The following is a 23,425-nucleotide window of genomic DNA, read 5'->3' as shown; positions in this document are numbered from 1 at the left end:
GTGAAGAGTTCTATGTCTGCTTATGATATGGGCCTTACTAACTTTACATCAGCTAAACTAATTCTAATGAAATATATATATATATATATAGAGAGAGAGAGAGAGTAGTACTTCTAGAACAAGATCTTTCATATTTTTCTCCACAAGAACTATGTGCTTGAAGACCCTATCCAATCAAAGAGATTATATTCTGTGAAATGTCCAACTAGTGAATGTGTGAAAAATGGGTGTTCTTACAAACAAAATAAAATTTACTCTTACAAAATAAAATAAATTAAAGAAGTCCTAAAGTTACCAAAGTCTAAAGAAGAAAAATATTAAGATGTAAGCAAAATGCAAGAAAAACTAACACCATGTAGTTCAGGGATTTTTAAGTTGATGTATCTAACTAAAAGTTAACTCTGTAGCATTGAAAGGAAAATTAACTTTGCTACTAAATTGTGAAATGATAGAGAGTAAAGACATTTAAAATCAGATACTTACAAATCCGTACTCCAAATCCCAGCACCAGCAATAATTGAAAAACCTAACAAAGACAGCTCTCAAAAAATCGCCGATTAGAATTGTGATGTACGTTGTCATCATGTCAGAGACTGTCAGGCGCACAAATTCCTGTTAGAGCAATATTCTTTTTTAAGAATACATTTAAGAAACTAATAGTTACAATAATAGTTAAATACTGTAGTAGATCAGTAATTGTACTTATCCAGCTTCAACATAGACAAAACTCTTAACTTTTCTTCATTCACTGATTCTGTAATGTGCCAGAACTACTGCCCCTCATTTTCTAGAGTTCTTAAACTGCTTTTGACCCCTTTGAATTTAAGATTAAAAAAAAAAAAAAAAGTGAGTAGCTTCTTTCTCAAGGAGTTTCAATGTCCAGTGGATATGGAGAGGAAGGAAAAAAATCCTAATGCAAATCCTCATGCCTCTACTTTTATTTTAGGCTTTTTATGTTTCACTAAAACCTGCTGTAATAGGCCTTACCCCAACAGCCCAGAAAACTATTACTCTCCCTGATATGAAATTAAGGGTAAAATTATTTCAGTTATGAGCTTTTGGTGTTCTTTGCTTCTTATTCAGCATCAGTGAAAAGTGAGGGCTGATTTTTCTGCCTATATGGTCCCTGCTGGTGATTTATTCATTTGGGACAACAGATTGTCAGAGTGATGGAGAAACAACAAAATTGATTCAATAGTGAATTTGTTGTCATGGACAAGTCAACAACAATTAAGTAGGCTCAAACAGAGGGAAAGGGCATGTTAGAAAATTGTTTGGAAACCACATTTTATACTAGTGGGTCAATAAGAATAAATGTTCAACTGAATCAAATCAAATATTTGAGCAGATTTTCTACTAAACTTTTATTGTTCTTTGGCATTATTTTGCTTGGCTAAAGACAGAGATACCTTCTCAAAAGCATACTGCTGTACGAGCTGCCTTACATATATGTCCCTTTTGAGCTACTCCCTTATTTTTTTTAAATTAGTAGACAAGCAAGGCAAAGACAGCATCAGGAAGAGGAAAATAAATTAAGAGGATAGAGGAAATGAGAAGGAAAAAATAAATGCTTTCAATTTGTCAACTAGAAGAAAAAATTTCCTCTTAGATAGGATTCAAAGAAAATAGAATAATTTTTAAAAAACTTTTAGTTCAAGAGAGAGTTTCACATCTGTTTCTTCTCACATTTTCTCATGTAAATGACACTTGTTAGCCAAAATAAAGAGGATTTAGATATCATATCTTGTAAGAGATAGTATGACCTATTTTCAGATCTGAGCTCCAAGCAGCTACATTACCTGTCCTACCATTGTTTCCCAACATGGCCCTCTGGGGACATCAGCAGGATCCACCTGTATTGGAGGAGCAGTTGAATTCTCTGGAATAGTGCCATTGTACAGACTGGCTTCCCATATTGTCATGTTATATTTCACTATCTTTTCTTCTTCCAACTAAGTAAAGAAATAAAGCGGGGGGAAAAAATCAACATGAACTTGTTACCAACCCTCAAGCTAGTCTATTCCAAAATTCCCATTGCTCACTTAGGTAAATGTAATTTGCAGAACAGAAATGAAAGAATGCCTTTCGTTTATATGTCTGGGACTGACTGGAGTGCCTCAATGTTGCCCAGCAACATGTCAAACACAGTGAAGGGAAGTAAATATCTTGCCTTGAGGTTGATTTCATCCATTAGGGCAATAATGAAAGTGTAGAGATTGCCAAGAAAAAGAGCAAAGATTCTTCCCAGCTGCCATCTTAGAGCTATTCGAGGGTGATAATTTTCCAGAGAACTGATTACATCAAATAAAGTTGGACAGAACATTCCTAAAAGTGACATAACCGTGTTCACCTGTGGAGGGGGAAAAATAGTTTACAGTGAAATGTTAGACACAACTTCTCCTATTAATTCTGTTTTGAGTGAAAACTGTATTTCTATTAGTACTTTTTATTTCGTATTTCATTTAATAAAAACCAAAGTCCACTCTGAATATCACAAGCTGATGAAATCCACATGCCATCCAGGTCTGTGTCTTTCTACTAATTTCCCCCTTCCATGACACACTAGACAAATGTATCTGAACTGTGTTCTGACAGAACTAGGAACTGCTGATATGGAGAGGGAGATAAAAAAATTTACAGCATTAAAGAGAGAGAAGGGAAGTCAGAGAGAAAAAGGTCTTTTCCACAAAGTCATCCGCATCCCTTTATCATGCTGTGAACTTCAGGAACACATGACAAAACATATATTTACCCTGGATTTCTCTATCATATATAAACCGTGTTCAGTCCCTTAATGAATCTAGTATAATGAAATTTTCTACAAAAGAAGCTTAATATTTTCATGAAGAATGTCAGTTTAAAGATATTGCTCCTTGCCTTGCATGTAGGAGCTGCACTTTTCTTCACTCAAAGTTTTACATTAGGTGTTGGGACTTCTTTCTGATCAAATTCTCAATTTATATATTAATGATGCAAACATAAGAAAATTTGATCTATAGAATGAGAAAAATGTGTGAGTTTCACTCAGAAGTCAAATATATTTATGCAATTAATTATTAATATCCAGTCAAGAGGAATGTTCTGTACTCACAAATATGTTAATTACCTGTCAAGAGGAAAAATTTTTAGCCAAATAATGTCAGTATTATTTTACCCACTCTGCTTTAGAGACACACCTGCTCCAGATCTCCAGTTCTGTCACCTTAGAAGTATATTTTTATTACAGAAAAAAAAGCAAAACTATGAATATAAAGACAAATGTTACCTACTTTCCAGATTACATCATAACCTAATATAACAGCCTTTGGTAGACAAGTTCTTGTTAGTACAAGTCTGTTACCACACCTTTAAGCTGAGAGAAAGCTGAATTCCTCCAATCTCCATTGTCTCAGAGCTTGTGCTGCCTTAAATCAAGAAGCTTTGTACACAATTTTTCCATCAAATTAAAATGTGATAACAAGTAACTTAATCCACTCTCAACAGCCCTATTTCTCTGGATTCCAGAAGAGAATTATTCGATATCTTAATTTTACTTTCTCAGTCAGGCTTTGGTGTTGAAAATTCTGGATTGATTTTCCTTGTTCCATTATCACCCTTCTCATCAGCTTTGTGAGGCTAACACCATTTTGCCTTACTTTAAGTCAGATATGGACTTTACACTCCAGCTCAGAAGATACGCTTGAAGTAACAAACTAGTTTTACTGTCGGAACCCAAGGTGTCCCTTGCAGGAAGAACAAGAAATCACAAAAGTTTAGATATTATAGTAGAAGTAGTCACAAAGTGAAAGGAAGAATCTTTGAGTGCTGTACAGGGGGGTTTTAGGCCTTGTACAGAGGGGTCTGAGTTTTGTACATGGGGGTCAGAGGTTCTAAGATGGAGGGATTTGGGCGTACCCTGTCCTCCTTCTTTCTTCTTCCTATTCCCCATGTTCTTGGTGATGTTGGCACTCACAGATTGGTTTAGAGTAGAAAGCCACTGTTCAATATAGGTAATAGGCATTGGGGAAAAACTATAAACACCTAATACGTAATGTGTGATATAAAAGATGGCACCAGCCCCTCGGGAGACGGAGACAGAGACAGAGACAGGGACAGAGACGGAGACAGAGAAGAAGACGAAGAGAGACGCAGAGAGAGACGCAGAGGGAGAAGGAGTCAGGGACAATGTCAGGGAGTCTGTGTGCCTTGAGATAACATGCAATAAACTGCCTTGAGACCGGACGACTGAAGACTACTGACTCTTTCTTTGAAGGCACGGGTTGGAGGAGAGACTTTACCACCACCCGGAGTCACCCCAATCTGGGGGAAGGCTCCGGCATTTTACAACACACACAGTAGCATTTTTGCTAAGAAAATAAAACCTTCACAGGTTTTCATACAGCACCCTGACTTCAGGTGCATACACACACTGTTGTAGCAAACAAAATCACCATCTTCACTATACACCTCTATCAGGCAGGATGAATCTGCATTTGAGGAAAGCATTAGGCACAGACTAGGCACAAAAAAAATCACATGGGACTCTTGGATAGGGCAAGTGGAACTGGAAGGCATCAGTTTCAACCTGTTGCTACACTGCAGAGTTGTATTCATGAGATCCCAAATAACCTCCTCTGTGCCCACAGATCAATCATTCTGCTTGGGCCAGTCGCAGGAGAAAAGCAAGAAGAGAGTGGGTTCCTTGAAGAGATCTCATGAATTCACAGAGTGTCTGGAAAACAATCCTAAGAGCACAGGGGAGGAAATGTAAAGGCCTCAAACGAAAGCTAAATACTGATGGATATTTGAAAGAAGAAATTTGATGAAGTAGGAAGCAGAGAGACATAAGTAATTCTTTTGTTAGACATTTCCCACCCACACAGAATATTTAAACTACCGGGGGAAAAAAGGCAACACGCAAAGAACAGGAACACAGTTTCAAACCACATCTATTATAGAAATAGCACGAACTTCATTTCTTTCCCACCACCCGTAGTTCTCCAGACCTTCCAAGGCAAATTGCTGGGATCTTCTGACAACAAAAAAGATGAGGTAGCCACTTCCAGCAAGTGTGCATAGGGCTAAGAAGTTAGCAAGAACTCTTAGGAATCGAGTCAAATGAATATTTTCTTCTTTTCGGCTCTCCTGCTCCTCCACAATTGCTTCCTGCACTTGTTAGAAAGAAAAGAATGTTATGAATACTTTAATCGTCATGGTCCCACATTGTTTCCTCAATTGTTAGAAGTCAGTTAAATAAATTACAAAGATGGAAATGGATAACCGGGGTTCATGCTTTAAGATGAATGTATATTATCTCATAAAGTCTTGCTCAGGTCCTGGAAGATTCTGGGGTTTTGGCTCCCCAGGGATTTCTTTGCCCCGTTGAGTATGCCCACAATGAATCTTGTTACAGTTGTACTCATGTGTCAAAAAAAACCCCAGCACGTTCTTTCAGCTTGCAAGGTGATACAAGGTTGAGTGATACAGCAGGATAAATGTGTGATTGTCTGCCAGAAAAGGAAATGTCATGTTTTAAAAATGTGCACTTGTGAGAAAAGAGGAAAATGTTTTACTCTGAAAGTCAGCAACTCAGAAAGAATGAAAGGATAGTTGAGATGTGAGAATCCAAAAAAAAAAAAAATTGGACAGTGCAGAGCTTCAGACTGCAGAAAAAATGTTTGCCCCACATTTTCCCTGATTATAACTGATAAATATTATGATTCTGAGGCAAATATAATCTCCAGCTTTTACTTTTGCCAGGTGAAAGAGCTTTTGGTCTGGAGTGTCCTTATGAAAGGAAGTTTTGTTACAGCTTCTGACTTTGCTTAGAGATCTATTGCTTAGAGGGGAAACTGAATGTCATTGTAATAATTGCCTTTAATGGCTCTGCTCCTTTTACAGCATGTGTTTGTCACATAAATGACAGAAGACTGCAGCAGCTTTCAAACAAAACTCCCATGACCTCACCCAAGCCAAGACTTCACCCTTTTTTTCTGAGGTTCCTTGCTTGTTTGTAACAATTACAGTAAAGCTTCATGAGTTTATTTCTCAAAATTAAGCCTTTTTCTTGATAGATTTGTATTCTTTCCCAAATAGGTTTCAACATCTGCTCTTAGCTGGCAGGCAGGGAAGCTCTTACAGATTCAACACTTTCAATCAGTATTTCTCCAGTATTTGCTTTCTTGGAATCTTGTCTTGATGACTTACACTTGAGGACAGTTCTCTGTTATGCCTGCAGCTGAGGAGGTGGGCAGGGTGAGGGGCTGTGGTGGCTGTGCCACTACTGTGGACAGGAGAAGTGCAGCTGAGCAGAGCAGCTCAGTGCTCAGTGCTCCAGCTCCCACAGTGTCACACTTGTCAGTGTGACTGCGAGCCTGGCACCTTCTTCATTGTCTCACAACACTGCACCTGTGTGTTCCCTGTACATTATTACATTAAAAATTAAATCCTCCTTTGCATGCTGCATTGGTGTGTCCCAGCCACCCTACAGCACAAACACAATCTTTAACGTTCAACATATAGAATATATCCCCTCCACTGTTTTCACAGCCCTGCACCTTACATCTTGCCTCAGATTCCTTACACAACTATTCTTGAAATCAACATACCCTATACACTGGAAAGAGGCCTAAGAATATTGCCTTGCAAATTGGGCTATATTTTGTCATTAATTTGAAAATAAGACATTTTCTTACTGAAAAGCAAGTATAAACTCAAAATTCTGTGGTCAGTTCTTCAGATAAATAGCCCTATACACATTACTTTATTATTTTGTCTTATGATATTTCTTTGTAACAAGAGAAGTTGACAATGTGAGGCTGCCAAAAAGGGAGCAATATTTTAAAAACAGTTTTCAGACAAACACCATAGAAACTGGAAGCCATAGAGATAAGGAAAAGAAAAATATTATTTTTACAATAGAATCCATTTTCTAAAACTGGTACTGTCAGCACAGAGAACACAAAAAAATGCTAATGTTATTTCTTTCACAATTAAAAAGAAAAAAAATCTGATGGCAAGATACAGAGACCCAGAAGGGTGTACAGATGGCAGTCTGAGTACATGTTTCTGAACCTCAGCACACCTAACTCTTGACCTTAATTCTGCCTGATACACACCAGTGTGAAAGCCAAATCATGTTGCCACTCCTTAGTAAACTCTCTTTTACCTTAAAGCTTGTTGTGATGGAGGCAAACTTATTATCTGCTGTCTCAGGATTGCCAATAAGATAGTCCCAGCTTGTGAACATTTTCCAGCTGAAATTAAAACTAGTGTCATCCCCACCACCATCGTCATTTGCATTCTTTGCCATTCTACAAAAAACACAAAGACACAGGAAGAACCTGTTAGCATTAGTTCTGCTTTGTAGGCATGACTTTTAAATGGTTTCTAATTTCTAACTTTTTTCCTCAAAAAACTCTGTATCATTCTTGCTTTACTAAATCTTTATTACTGTTATGCTAAATCTTTATTTCTGAAACAAGTGTGCAAGATGGAGATTTTCACATTTAGACACTTTATGAGCTCACCACACACATTTTGATGAGAAAGAATAAATAAATGTATTTCATTAACCTCTCAGAGAAACTCTGCTGGATAAGAAGCTTAATAGAAAAACAATATTGAGAACATCTCTTAAATATAAAGGTGCAGAGCATCCTGAACTGCAATAGACTTTATTAGAGAGTTCACAAAGAGAAAAAGAAGAAAAAATCCAATAAGCAAAATATTCCAAAATAACAATAAACAAAATAAATACATATATAAAACAAAATACATATAACAAAAATATAAGAAATATTCTAAAATAACAAGAAAGAAGAAAATGTAGTTGTAACATACAAAATTGCACTCATACAACAATCTTCCCTATCATCTCCTATGCATATACAAAAAGATTTATTACAGAGTCCAGAAATATCAGATTATTTCTTCAGAGAAGTATTTCTTCAGATTAAACTTAATCTTGTCTTCAAAGTTCTCTGTTTTAAAGGGGTTTCATTTATGTAATAACCATGGTAGTGGTTTGCGTACTTTGTCGCCTAATTCAAGAAGCCATTAAACACAAGGATAGAGTGTGCTGATAAGGCACAAATAACTTAGTCTTCAGTATTTCTGGTCAGGAAAAGGTAACACTTTAAATCTCAATAATGCAGCAAAGCTATGTTATTAATATTATTGCATTTTAGGTACCATATTTTTAAAAGTCCAATAAAATACATGCTCTGAAATCTAGGATGAGAATAGTAAGTAAATAATACAGAAATTCTTTCTGAGATGCCAGAAATCAATACCAGGGTTGGTTTTACCCAGAAGAGTCAGACATCATGAAAGGTTCTTAATGAAGCCTGCCCTGCTTCTGATTTATAGATTAAGACATTTCCTTCTCAAGAGTTTCTAATGAAATAATGAACATTGTTGTTAGAATATAATTTCTTTGCAATCAGAAATGTTTCAATTTTATGTTATACACTGCAAGAGCTGAAGAGAGGAACCCTGAATCTAAATATTTCCCTAAATAAAATAATAGTGTTTATAATCCTCACTATCTCTTCACATAGATCTTTCTCTGTTCTCAGTCAACAGCAGAAAAATGATAGCACCTCCTACAAGATCAGACTGATTTCAGTTTCTGTGCTCACTGTGCTTCTTTCTGGAAAAATAGAAAAGAGCAGAGGACTGTAAGAACTCTCATATGATTACCTAAATATAGGTCATCATTAGTGTCATATGGCCAGATGGAAAGTTTGCACATACATCCTTTTCTCAAGGATATTCCTTTGTTTCTTGCTACAGGGTTTTCCAGCTATCAGGAATATTTCTTTGTCTGAGTGAGAGTCATTGAAATAAAATTGTCTGAGACTAAGACTTTTCTAATCTTGGTAGTTGTTTTATCAAAAAAATTCAAAAATCTATTTTTGAACTAAATCAATTGCTATTTTATTGTACTGGTTTGTTTCCTCTCCAAAAATACATATATGTGACTGAAGATTTTTTTTTTCTGAAATGATTCTTGCCTTATGTAGGAAGCCAATTTGAAAACAGAATATGAATTAATCTAGTCATCATGCAAGTGAAAATTACTGGCTTCAGAATAAAACAATGGAAATACACAAACTGCATTTTCCCCTATATTTAAATGTGTCTTTGAATCTTGAACTGCAAGCTTCTTAATTTTTTCGCTACAGGCTTTTCATAAAACCACTGCTAGAGGGGTACTACTGTTAGGTGGTAATCTTGCATGAACCAAGGGTATTAAAGATTATATTCACTGGCAGCATTTACTGTGGACTGAAAACTACATGCAGAATTATTTGCCATATGCTTCTTTCTTATGTTCGTCCTGCATAAAAGAGTCTAACTCACATAAAGTAGAAGGTAGATTGAATTCCAAGTTCACTGAAGGTAGAATTATTGAATTTCCTGAATTTTAGCTGAAAATCTACTGGATGCCAAGAATTATGAAAAGATGGGCTGACAGGTCTCTTCCTCACTTTACGCATTCATTTTTAATTTTGAAATTCAAGAGAGAAGAGTTCTGTTATTTCGGTAAAGATTTATTCCCACTTTCACAACACTGTAACTCAACTTCTAGTGCAGAAGAACAGATATATAAATAGAGGTTGAAGGAGTCTTACATAACTTTGACCTTGCATTTGACCTTGCATTGTCCTATACCTAGAATTAGTGCATTTTTTAAAAAGACAGTCTTCAGTAATTCTCCAACAGTGGAATTACCTGCCTTTTTGAAAGTACTTTTTTCCAGAGCCAAGAACTTACGTTCGAGTGACAATCATAAAGCTATAGCCAATAGACCCAACTCCAACAAGGAAATACGAAAGAGGCATCCTGAACTTGAGCCACCCGATTGTCCTCTGGTTATTGTAATAACCATAAAAGAGTACAGAATACTGTGCAAAGCCCTGAAAATTCAGAAAAAAATTATAATGTTACTTTTCTTAATAATGCACATAATCAGTAAATATATAAATAGCAATATATTAAAACATTCATTTCAGTGAATTCAAATCAGGTGCAGATACCACTATAATAAAGCTCACAGGATAGAAAATATGTCCTTTTATTTTAAAAAATATATAGAATATTTCATAGCAACTTCAAAATCTTTTAAAATTGGTCATTAATAATCCCTCTACTATTTAATGAGTCAAAACTTCTTCATCAGCATTCTTCTTGTAAAGACAGAAACACATCATCTTACAGAATTTGATTTTCATATTACTTGCAGATAAAATCCCATAATTTTAACTTAATTTTCACCTTTCTAAAATTTATTTGCATGAATTTGATGAGACAATCTCATATGCCTTCTTTGTCTAATAACAGTTGTCTGCTGTTCATTGGGTGATCATTCAGTATGTATGACAACCAATATGTAGGGGCTTTTTATAGGTGATTATTCAGTATGTAGATCTTTTGCATACTTAGTCTCGACTCCAAGGCTGTAAAAATTACAATATAAGTTCACTGTCTTTCTCTGCAATTCAAAATCTATCTTCTTTTCTAAATACCTTAATATGAATTACCCTCTCTTCTACTGGTCAGACAGATGATTGTTCTAAATTTCAACAGTACCTTATTAACTGTAGGAAATTGCTGGTGTCTACTGGATCAATAGCTAAAACTTCCTGGTAATTCTCAGGTTAATGCAAGAACTTATCTCCTAGAATAAGGCCAAAGCCAGAGAATTTACCAGGACAGCTCAGTGCAGGCACAGCAGTGGCAAAACTCCAACTGGATGTAAGAATTCCAAGTGCAAGATGTAGTACTTCACCACGTAATTGGAGGATAGACCATGCATAATTTTAACAGTAATACAATAATATGAAGGGTTGGTGAATTAAAAAACCATTTGCTACCCTTGTGTTTTTCAATTGCCCACTTTCCTAAAAATTAATAACATCTTTCTCTTGTTTATTTTTTCAAGACATGCACTTGATTTATTGAATCTTTTACTATATGTGAAATGAGTCACAGGCTTATTTGAAAAACCTAATTCACAGTTCTAAGCTGAACATCAAATATTAATATATGGCACACATAAATATTTTTCAAAATATCTTGATCCACATATCTAATTTTTCTTCATCTCTGACTAGATTTGAGATATGTGCTTATGCATAAGGGATAAAAATATGTTCATCTCTAATAAGGCAAGTATTATAATAGAGCACATTTCTTGCTAAGTTGTAGTAAAACATCTACACCAGTTAGGACACATTCAAACTCAATAGTATGTATATTGAATATTTTTGGTCACTAAAGTGTTCTATAATTCCATCTTAGCCCAGGTTTCAATACAGCCTAATGCAGCTCTGGAGAGCCTTTTAGGTCCCCAAAATTATCAAAATGCCTTTTTAGTCTCTGTGTTCTGCAAATTAGGGGTAATTCCTGCTACAAACTGTGTACCACTCAGTTTGTTGATTTCACAGCATTTCACCATAAGATTAGAAACAACTTCAACTCTGTCAAGGCATGCATGGAAGATCTCTTTCACTCCTTTCTGAGCCTAACATAAAAGACTATTGATTAAATGTGTTATTGCAATAAGATTTGAGACTATAATATTTTATGACTGGATTATAATCTGAAAGCTATATGTTAAAATTGAATTCCAAGTAGAATACATCAAAATCCAAATATGCTTCCCTTTGCCATATTCATCCAAATATGCCCTTTCCCTTTGTCAGTAATGTGAATCAAGCACGAAAGAAAGCAGAATGGGCATACTGAGTTCACCTTTTCTTTACTTCTCTTAGAGAGTGGTTGGGTGTTATGATCCATTTATAGAGATGTCTCTGCCCAAAATAAGGTGACCATAAGAGACCATACACTGAATTCAACAGCACAGATTTTACTTAACAGTAAGTGTGAGGGGGAGAGAGACAGAGACAGACAGAGAGAGAGAGAGAGAGAAATGGGAGTGAGAGGGTGTAAGAGACAGAGAGAGAAAAAGAGAGATGGAGAGAGAGAGAGAGAGAGAGAGAGAGATTAAGTAGAAAGATATCACCAGTAGAAAGATACCACTATCACCACGTGGATTCATGTGGCATCCTGCCAGTCCTTTTTCACCCTGGTCTTCTCAGTGGAGGAGTCCCAGGACATTCTTCTGTGATATCACCTTTATATAGTCCAAGATCCATGTTCCACGAGGTTCCCGTGACATGGGATGGCATGTGGATAAGCATTTGCTTCCTTTCTCACAGTTTGCCACAGTGGGAATTTTTGTCCACATGCTAACCAAGCCTTCACCCCTGTTAGGCCTGGAATTAACTCCTTCCTACTGCAGCATCTGTGTTATCTCAGGTTCCATTATGTTGGCTTATTTTATGGGGACATTATGGCATTATTTTATGGGGACAGTGTTTCCTACTGCATTTTTTAAGGGCTTGGAGTTCTTGGGTTTTGTTGGAGTTTTGTTTAGGCTAAAATATTGATTGATGATGTGTGATCATTTATTTCTAAGTTACCTGGTAGCATACAAGTGTTGCTAGCAGATGAAAGGAACTATTTCCTGTGCTGTTTAAACAAAGAAGTCATTGTCTTCAGGGAATATTTGACAATCTCACATGCCTCAAGAAAAGTTTTTTCCCCTCAGTCTTTCAGGGGATCAGTCTCTTTCAATGCCTTATTCTATGTTTATTATGTTTGCATTTGCTCCTTCTGTTAACTACTACATTGTTACTTATTGAACTTTCTTCTTTACACCTGTCAGTTTGTTTCTGACAATTATTAAAAGCTTTTCTTGTCTTTCCACCATGCCTTCATCCATCTTCTCTCAAACACATTTATTTTACAAGTTTTTTTCTGATTTTCTGTATAAAGATCTTCTAGCCAATTCTCTTGACAAAATCTTCAAGTTGCTACAATTCCTTTTTTCTCCAATATTTCCCTGATATTTTTATTTCTCATTTTATAATTTCAGTATAATTATCTAACTCCCCAGCCACATGTTTAGATTTTTTCTTAATGTCACTCAAATATACAACTTCTGATGCACTAGAAGAAATGACATTTCATGAAGTAGTTACTGCAAAATGATACATACACATGTTTTTAGAAAGATCTTCCAATCCTGTTTTTATCCAAGGAGAAACCATCACCGGCATTGTATGTAGACAAAGGGATAAAATGTGTGGAGTTCACTGTTACTTTTAATGTATTTTCTTCTCTTTTTTTTTTTTCTTAATTCATACTGCATTTTAAAATTCAGGATCTTAATCATATGAAAGAAGAAGACTAAATTCACTTTTCAGAAATGGAAACCCAGTACCCCAGAATGGCAAACCAGCTTTGAAATATTTCCCCAGATGTCTTTGGATTGCTACATATACTGAGACATGCTTATGAATATCAAGCTTCATTATGGGTTTTACCTGAAAGAAACATCTATACAAAGAGCTTGTGAAAAAAACATGTAAATTAATTATCTTGTGAATTATCTCCTGAAATATTTCATATTAAGTAACTGAACATTAAATAATGAAGTAATGGTGAATAAAAGTAATGTGGATATGCAATATTGCAAAATTATGCACTTACACTAAAATCCCAAAGGGTAGCAAAATTCATAGCAGTTGCTTCTTCAGCTCTTGGGACAGTTTTTCTAGGCAAAGAGCCATATGGCTTACCCATCAAAGCCTGAAACAAAAAAAATGAGAGTGATTTATATTTTAAAACAAAATAGCAGCAAAGGAAATGGACAGTGATCTGTCATTTCTTTGAAAGACTGGTTTTATGTTCCTAACCTCCCTAATGAGGAAGACCTACTTCTACAATTCCTTTCACTGCTTCTCACATTACTGATTGAAACTGTGCTTAACATATGCATTCAGTGGTGTGTTCTAAATTTAAAGTTCCACTAGTATCAATGGATTGCCAAACTGTGCCTCTTACATTCAAAGGCACAGAAATCCATCCATATTTCTCTAATGAGTGGTGTTTATCTTGCAAAGACAAAAATGCTAATTTTTCTTGCATTATGGATTTTATTGGGATATTTTAAATGAAACAAATGGAAGATGCTAGGGAATCAGTTTTTGGATTCTGACAGTTCACCTGCTGCTGGCAAGATGCTTGTTCAGGCACAGTACATCTCCTCACAGGGTCCTTTCCAGGCTCACCCTGAAAAGTATTGGACATTTATTCTGTTTTGGCTTCTAAGGAAGATCACAGAATGACAGAATATGCTGAGTTGAAAGGGACCCACAAAGATTATCAAGTCCAACTCCTGGCTCTGCAAAAGATCATCTCAGAGTCAAATCAAGTGCCTGAAAGTATTGTCCAAAAAACTTCTTGAATGCTGTGAGACTTGGAGCTGTGACCATTTCTCTGGGGAGCCTGTTCCAGTGCCCAACCATCCTCTGGGTGAAGAACCTTTTTCTGATATATAACCTCAACCTCACCTGACACAACCTCAGGCCATTCCCATGGACCCTGTCACTGTCGCCACAGAGAAGAGATCAGTGCCTGGCCCTCCTCTTCCCCTGAGGAGGAAGCTATAGATTGTGATGAGTAGGACAATCCCCTCCCTTGCCTGGCTGGACATGCTGTCCCTGATGCACCCCAGGACACGCTTGGCCCTCCTGGCTGCCAGGACACTGCTGGCTCATGTTCAGCTTGCCATTGACCAAGACCCCCAGGTCCACAGCACTGAATCCCATCAAACCCTATAGATTTGTAGGGATCTAGATGGAGGGATCAAGTCACTGAAATGCTGGGCTGGGAAGTTACTGGAAATTCCTACCTCTTTCTTATCTGCTTACTACAAAATGAGAAAGCTAAGAGGAATATGAGATATTGAAATCAGGGAGACGGCACAATAATTTTAATTTCATAAAGCCTTGCTTTTAGAAGGGCAATATGGTAGCTCAAAGAAACTCAGGAAGTATTACATTTCATAGAAGTAATTTATGTCTGAATCCAATATCTGCTCTAAGTACCACTCTTAACAGAGATGTTGCACAGTGCAAAATATGAGAGGTCTCTCGTGACTTTACAGCCCTGTTATGCCTTATCAGCATGTGAGTGCTGCATCTGAAAGGATCCTTTGGGCCCCAGGATGCAATATGCTATTGCAATGCATATTTAGTCAACATAGTCCCCCATGAGTTTTCTTCGTCTCAGTTCCTCAACTTTGTTATGCACAGAACAACCAAAGCCAAACAAATAAGTAAGCAAACAAACAAACAAACAAATCCACTCCCCCATATAACAAAAATCCCCTACATCTATGTCATCCCAGACTTCAAAAACCATTTCAGAAGACAACCCTAAATATATTTTACATTTTCCTGTCCTGTTTAATTCAAGACATCTCTCTGTAGAGACAACTGTCCACAAAGGAAGCCCATTTTTACAGGCTTAGTACAGTCTAATACTTGCAAATGGACCATAAAGAGACTAAAAACCATTTAAAGATGCAGTCCTATGAAATCTCACTGAAAAGACAGAAATCCACATGGCAATCCTCAAAGATAATTTAAAAGATTCCCACCTCAGGCACCATTACAAGACCAAAAGTCAATCCAAAGAGAATCATATTTATTCCATACATCCAACGCAAGAATATGAAATAAGATGCCACTGATGAGCCAAAGTGACCTGTGAAAACATGAGATGTGATTAAAAGGCAGATAAGCTGGTCCTTTGAATTTATTTTATGTAAGGATGCACAAAACTTATTAAAAAGAAGTAAAATCACGAGAGGCTTTTACACATTTAATTGATTCAAATTTTAATTAATTCTACATTTAATTAATTTTAATTTTTTTCTTTATTACCATAATTCTAATAAATTTCCTGCATATTGCATACTAGTATGGCTTGAGCTGGCTGAAAAAACAGGAACAAAAATATAAAAGTATTAGTTAAATAGAGTTTCTAGGGTCATATAAAAGCTGTGATACTTGCTCTTATTAAGTAATATCTAGAAGTATGTTTCAATTATATTTTTTTCTGTCTGATGTGGATTTTAAGCATTCTTGACATGTTAAAGCAGAACCAGCCCAGTTTTAATGAGAAGCACCGCAGTATTAGCCAGTGAGTAAAGTCTTTCCAAGATGACAAAACACTTGTCTGTGCTATTATAATTGTGCTCAGCAGATTTTTTCACTAGAGATGAAAAACATTATCTCCAAGTGTTTGTACTCTTCCTTTCTCTTACTCTTCTGCTTATGAGCTCTATCTGTAGCCAGGTGTGCAGGCAGTCCCATCTCTAGGTGAAGGATTTGACCTCAAGCACTCCAGAACCTAACCCAGACCAGTGCACAAATTAGAAGCTGCAGGGAAAGCACTGACAACCAAGAGCCTGTTTTGACCCATGCTCTGCAAGTCAGGGCAAATAAAAATAAAAGCTCAGATAAATTACTATAGGAGAGCTGTCCGTTAGAAAAGTACTACATTGCAGTTCCATTACCATTCATTTGCAGGGGAAAAAATGACCTTTCAATATGTTTTTCATACACATTCTTGTTTGTGAGCCTGGAGCACACCTCAGCAAATGAAAAGTAAATCTCTCTGTTCAGAGTGACTTATTTATATGGTTGTTTCCAAACCCTTTTGCAGATATGCAACACATTCTTTCAGTCTGTAATATGAAATTAATATATCTTGTATTATTTGGGATGCATATATTCATATTTTACTGTAACAGCTCAATCAGTAGAAAATTTAATACATTTAAACAGGTATAATCCCAAAGTATAAAAAGAGGCCAACTAAGAGGACATTTATCACAGATCTGCAAAGGGAGGAACAAACCATTCTGCAAAGGATTTCAGCATTTTGAATCTGATTTTTTCACAGTTCAGAATTAAACCATCATTTTGAAATTTTGTGTGAAGTGGCCAATCTTAGCAGTGACCAACATAATGGGAAGTCTGGGGAGAGGTATAAATCAAGAGACTTTGAGTTAGTCTGTCTGGTTTTAAGATGCAGATTACCCAATTATAACCAAACTGCAGCCTTTGGGGGATACTATGGACTCAAAAAATACAGTGCAGGAAATTACAAGTATTTCTGATTTCAGGTTACTTTTGTAGACATCTCCATATCCCATTATTTCTTTTGCTCAAATCCTAATATCCTCGTTGTATTGGGAATACCTTCTTTTCATGCACTCAGTTATAGTTCTTGTATCAGTTATCCTGATGAAACCTCTGCTATGCATCCATCTGGAACATCTGCAGTGAGGCAATGCATTGGAATTACCTGCATCAGGACAGTTATTGCAAGTGAATGCACAGACCATTCATGTGCTTTTATTCTTTTTCACCAATCAGGCAAGAACAGACAATTTTTAGTAAGTAAAAAGCTTAACTATGGATGAGGACAATTTAGCCATGACTGCCCTCAGCTACATTTTCAGAGTAGGCAGGTCCAAACAGGGCCCTGCAACAGGGAACATGGAAATTGACACAAATGGACTGCACAAGCTGTGAACAAAACCAGTCCAAATTTCACCAGTATTTTGAATCCACTCTGAGGTGCAACATGTTCTGTGTATGAATGAAATAGTTTTAAGTAAACTTTAGTCATCTTTTCCTGCATCCACAGTCTCACCACACTAGGCATTGGTATGGAGATAGATGTGCATTTTATAGATTTCATCAGTGGAATAGGATTCACCCTGTCCCAAACCAGGTCTGTGTGATTCCCATAAAGTCCTTTTGCACAGATAATACTGATAATATCTTTTCTGTAAGGAAAAGAAGAATTTATATTTTCTACATGCAAATACTTCATATATTTGTCATCTTCTCTTTTAAACATCAAAGTCCCAGCATCAGATTCACTATTGTCCACATGAGGACACAGCACAGCAGATGCCCTTTGTTTTGAAGCCAGTCTCCCTGAGCTAGAAGAGACTCACATCTTGAAGAAGGGAGCCTACCTGAAGCACAGTGCTTCAAGCTTTCACCTGATCTTTCTAGATAGCTGGAGCACTGGAAGAGTCAAACTCAACTGAGAAAGGCTCTTTATGTTGTAGTGGGAAGCACTTGTTGTAAAAGGAATCTAAGTGGCAGACCTTCACTCAGGAAACCACACACTTAAGTCAAATCTCCCTCAAATAAAGGGCTGCAGTTTAAATTCATCACTGGAATGTCAACACAAAACTGAATTGTGACAGACCCTACTCTCAAATAGACCCATAGTACTAACTACATTGCCTCATTTATATATGGGCCATCCAAGACCAATACTATTCTCTCTGTATTTTTTAATGTGGCTGACAATGACAAAAAGGCAACTTACACAAAGCTCAAGATAATGAAAAAAGTGGCAGAAATAATTGAAATAATTGCGGTATAGCCTATATAGTATAATCTGTAAAAAATAAATACAGAAAAAATAAAGAGAAGGTGAATAAAGTGAATGGCTAAGTCCCAATTATACTTTTTTGGGATTCATTTCAACACTGTTTTTTTTTAACTGCTACCTGTATAGTGACAATTTTTATCTGTAAAGTGGTACCCTCTGAAGACAATTTTCAACTAGTTATATTATCAAGCTCAATAAATATTAATGAAAAAATAAATACTCATTGATTTTAAACTATGCATTGAATACAGATGCATATACTAAAAAAAATTATCATTTGGCAGACATCAGAAATATGATACTAGATCCTATTCTTACTTACTTACTTTCAATCTCCTTAATTTTCATTTCCCAGGGTATGCAGGCTGTCTTAAAATTTTCAAAATCTCTTTGAAATTTCATCCATTTCTGGAAAGAGTCACAGAAAAGAAAAAACAAAAACCACACCATCATCTCAGTGCCCAGATGCTAAGTTCTTCCTTGACCTAATGTAACCCCTTAATCATTCACAAAATCCATTGGCAGAGTCCACAAAATAATTGCGAAGAGCCATCTCCTTTTGTTTATTTTAATATGTCTTCTACTGGATTTGTGTGAAGTTCCTATTTCTACCACAACAATTATTAGCTAATCACTTTCTTTCATGCCAATCTGTTTTCTCTTTTTCTTTTTCTTTTTCTTTTTCTTTTCTTTTTCTTTTTCTTTTTCTTTTTTCTTTTTCTTTTTCTTTTTCTTTTTCTTTTTCTTTTTCTTTTTCTTTTTCTTTTTCTTTTTCTTTTTCTTTTTCTTTTTCTTTTTCTTTTTCTTTTTCTTTCTCTTTTTCTTTTTCTTTTTCTTTTTCTTTTTCTTTTTCTTTTTCTTTTTCTTTTTCTTTTTCTTTTTTTCTTTCTCTTTTTCATCTTTTTCTTCCTCATTTTTTCTTTCTCTTTCTCTTTCTCTTTCTCTTTCTCTTTCTCTTTCTCTTTCTGTTTTTTTTTTTTATCTTTCACAGAAGGCTGTCTCAAGGGAAAAACTGAACTTTGGATTCAGTCCACACAAATACTCAATCCACACGAAGACAAATTAACTTTCACAAGATATTGAACCCTTGCAAACTCCTGTAAAACAGCTGATTTTTGTTTTGATGACAAGTTTCAAAAATCAAACTACAAGCCTTTCATTAGAAATATTTTCATGCAAGAAAAATAAAATTTTAAAAAGTTTATTTTTAAATAAACATTTAAAAGAAAATAAAATATAAAAATAAAAGTTTAATAAATAAAAAATAAAAGTTTAAAATCCATGGAAAGACAAAGAATGCTACTGTGGAATATGAGTACCCATGGCAATAATCTTCAGAAGGTTTGCTATGAGCTTCACAGGAAGTTAGTGAAACAATCCATTTACCTTGGTCATCATCACTTTGTATGCATAGAATTTTTTTCCTTTTCCTTTTCCAAGAGCACCTTCAAACTTCTCAACAAAAAGCTGTGCTTCCCTGGAAAATGAAGGCAAAAGAGAGATATAGATTATGTTAGAAATAAATTTTATATTGTCCCTATCATATTAATGTAATTTTTTTACTCCTCATAGAGCTTTATAAAATCTTGTTACCTTAGTAATGTTTGAAAAAGAAAGCTCAGAGTTTTTCTATTTTGCAGAAGACTATATATGTAATGTATATGTAATGCAAAAAACAAGCAACTTCATTCACCTGATCTAATACAAACATATTTGGAGCTCTCAGATTTGCCTATGTCCAGTCAAGGTTACTAAATATGTTTAATCACTGTAAGTAAGTAAACTGACTTTTGCAGTTAAGCTACTGCCCATTTATGTGATGCGCAAACAGTTATTCCTGTTATCCCGACAGTTATTCCAACAGAAGAAAGAGGGATCTTCATAGGACACTGCGGGTTCTTGGTGGTGATCACTTTTCTTGCTTTCTGTAATCCTTTGCTTTTTCCTACTCTTCTAATTTCTTCCTTGCTCTCTTCTTTAATAGTGAATAAATGTGAATTTTATTTTAATTTCCAACATTTGACATCCTTTGTGTCTTAGTCATGCTCTGGATACCTTTGAGCTTCTCCCCTCTGTGTTCTCAGTTTAGGATGCATTCCCAGGTTGGGAGAGAGATGTGTACACTAGAGCTTTGGTTCCCTTGTGCCCACCCTTCTCAATACTACATGTAATTTCGCCCTTCTGAATTTTTGCAAACATCTTCTCTAGCTGTACCATTCCCAGAGTAATTTCTTTGAAACACAGGTTCTCTGGTCCCCAAAAGGCTAAAATTTTGCCTATAGAGATATACAAGTTAAATAATATTAAGATGAAAGGAAGATTTTTAAACTCCTTAAAATGCATAAAGCCCACGGATTAAAGCAATAAAGATATGAGATCAAGTGCATTTTAATGTTTCCTCCATTTAATCCAATTTCAATGTATGACTTTCCACTATGTCTCTCCTGAGAAAATGTGCTCTAAAGGCTAAATGTCCTAAACCACTGGAAAAAGGACTAAGGATTCTTAACTCTCAGTGTATGCACAATGCTTTAAACTGTTTTGTTGTCACACTGTATAACTTCAAAGCACTCTATATTATGCTTATTATTATTATATTGTATTGCACAAAGCACCTGGGAGAAGGTAGACTATTAGGAAAATACTAATTGTGATGCATATTGATGTTGATGCACTTTTCTTTCTTTCCAGAACTCCTACAGATAAGTTTACCAAGTGAAATTAATTATCATGCTTATATTTTCTGCTCATATATTTTTTACAAGGAAGGAAAAACAGTGACAAACTGCAAAATCTGGCAGCCCTAATGACAGTATAGCAGTGTAGTTGAGATAAAGGAGAATTAAAATTATGTGAGAAGATGGCATTTGGCCATGACGTAACTTTTCTCAACATCTGTAAAAGTAACTGTGTATTTTTAGTAACTGCAAATGCTTAGGGTAATCTTCAGTCTGAAGATCTATCAAATCCTTTTACAACTTAGATATCCACTGCAACAATTGCTTTAGCTTGCAGTGCCAAGGATCCAAATAAGTGCACTTAAGTGCAAAATTGAGTTATTGAATTTAATTTTCAGTGATTGAGAGCTTTCCTCATTTGAGAGTCCTCTGAGCACTCTCCCCTTCCAAGTGCTTTCACCCAAACCCAGCTGGTGAAACATCAGAGCCAGTGCAAGTTCACCTGACCTTCTCAGGATTTCTGCATGCCTTTTCACAAATTATGAATGTTAATTTAATAACTTTTTTTTCTCTCTATAGCACAAGTAAAGCAAAGATTTAGATTAGAAAAGATAAAAATACCCAGCCACCCCCACAGCCACAGAGCCCACCTATTCATCACATCAAACATGTTCCTTGAGGTTCAAGTCAGTGTTCTTTTAGGGGTATAGATCCTTTATTTCCAATTCTGTGTTTCTAGATCACATTTGAATTCTGGATTTTTAAGTCTGATCTTTCTGTATTTAACTAGTACTGACACTCATTGGGGATTCTTTATTTTCCAAACCACTCTGAGTCCTCCAGAGATTTTACAACACACTGCTCACATATCATTTTTTTCATTTTGATTCTCAGAAATATCTACAATTAAATGTCAACCCTTCCAAGTAAGTCATAGAAAACAGATTAGTTCAGCTTCAGGAAACCTGTGTCCAAGGGTCACCTTTAAACCCAAGCCACAGGATCCAAAATCTTACTGCTCTGTCAATAGGGCGTCCTGACAGCAGATGGCAGCTTCCTCTTAAATTCAGCAGTCAGTGCTGGAACAGCGCCATAAAAGCAGGAAGACAATAAATTGTATACCTATCAATCTCCCAGGTCGGCATACTATACTCTACTATCATTTCTATCACTGGGTAATTCAGGCTTGTTCATGAACATTTTCTGAAATCAAAACCTACAGAGTAGAAAACTTGTTTTCAGTTACTAATTATGCTGCAGAATATGAAATTTTCAAATTTTAAGTGGGGTTTTTTTCAGAGTGAAGCAATAAATTACAAATTTAAGAGCACAGTGTGAAAACAGCAGTGAATACATTAAAAATCCTTGATAGCATATATGAGTACTTTTAACATCTATAGGTGAAACACTCAAGCTCTCCACAAACTTGTTCTGATATAAAATAAAGTTAAGCCAAAACATCAAATTCCACTATCAAATTCCTAAAAAATATTTATCTTAAACCTCTTTTTGACTTGTTTTAAATTAATTCTGTAAGGTTTTCTACCAAAACTATTTTTTTTTTAATCTTCATCTGCCTCCTGTACCCCCATCAAGCAATCTTTCAAGTGTTATCAGTATTTAAGCTTTTTTTCCAGGACAAAACAAAAAATTGCTTTTTGAAGGTGGTGATCTGGATCTACAGATTTTATGCTGCTGATTGTTCTGAATGTTCCTTTGGATTTTGCTTTGCCAGTGGCTGAAATTTTCTCTCTCTTTGCACCCGTTCTTCCCTAAAGGTTTTATAACCTTTTTTTACTGTTTTTCATTCAGTTTCCCTGCATTGGACTAAGTTCATCATTGCATGACAAACAACCATTTCTTACTGAGTGGTTACAAGTGTAGTCAACTGAGTTGCACAAGAAAGACTGGACCAAAAATCTGTTGGATCCACATGTGCACAATATTTATGAAGTTATTTTCATGTTTAATCAAAGAAGTGTGAAGCAGCTCCTTTCACTTTCTTAATAAATTGCTTTTGCATACTAAAAAGTCTGTTGTATGAATGCTGAAAGAAATCAGTTAAATCCAAATGGTGGACTTGCAGTATTATTTTCATTTTCATTTACACTGAATTTTACTCTGGTCTAATAACAACGCACTTTAATTTTTTTTTTTTTTTAATTAATAGAATTGCTGACATTAATGCATTGACCATTAATGCACCCTGACTATGACAAGAAGGTGTTTCAAACATGCATTAAAAATGGTGACCATAATGTTTCCAATTCTTGTGAAGTAATGGCCAAAATCATCACATAGTTAATAACCACCATATAATTAATAAAAGAGTAGCACATGCTATATGGTCAAAAGAGTGGTGGTGAATAGAATTAAATCCATCTGTCATCCAATTGCAGTGGTGTTCCCCAGGGCTCAGTACAGAG

The 23,425-nt window shown here is 35.6% G+C and overlaps 1 protein-coding gene across 1 annotated transcript in view; it reads right to left on the bottom strand.

Moving 5' to 3' along the window:
• The window catches only part of TMC1 (transmembrane channel like 1), a 55,999-nt gene that overhangs the window by 8,951 nt on the left and 23,623 nt on the right, over window positions 1–23,425 (bottom strand). The window contains exons 5-14 of the mRNA XM_053932108.1: window positions 19,708–19,798; window positions 18,648–18,729; window positions 15,497–15,603; window positions 13,543–13,641; window positions 9,760–9,902; window positions 7,148–7,292; window positions 4,951–5,145; window positions 2,171–2,350; window positions 1,800–1,952; window positions 484–612 (exon numbers count right to left, since the gene is read on the bottom strand). Of these exons, the coding sequence (XP_053788083.1) occupies window positions 484–612; window positions 1,800–1,952; window positions 2,171–2,350; window positions 4,951–5,145; window positions 7,148–7,292; window positions 9,760–9,902; window positions 13,543–13,641; window positions 15,497–15,603; window positions 18,648–18,729; window positions 19,708–19,798 (1,324 nt within the window). The remainder of the gene's footprint in view (window positions 1–483; window positions 613–1,799; window positions 1,953–2,170; window positions 2,351–4,950; window positions 5,146–7,147; window positions 7,293–9,759; window positions 9,903–13,542; window positions 13,642–15,496; window positions 15,604–18,647; window positions 18,730–19,707; window positions 19,799–23,425) is intronic.

Source organism: Vidua chalybeata, chromosome Z, assembly GCF_026979565.1.
Source record: "Vidua chalybeata isolate OUT-0048 chromosome Z, bVidCha1 merged haplotype, whole genome shotgun sequence".
NCBI classification, from domain to species: Eukaryota; Metazoa; Chordata; class Aves; order Passeriformes; family Viduidae; genus Vidua; species Vidua chalybeata.
Note: the sequence above shows the minus strand (reverse complement) of the source record. Positions and strands in the feature narration are given on the sequence as shown.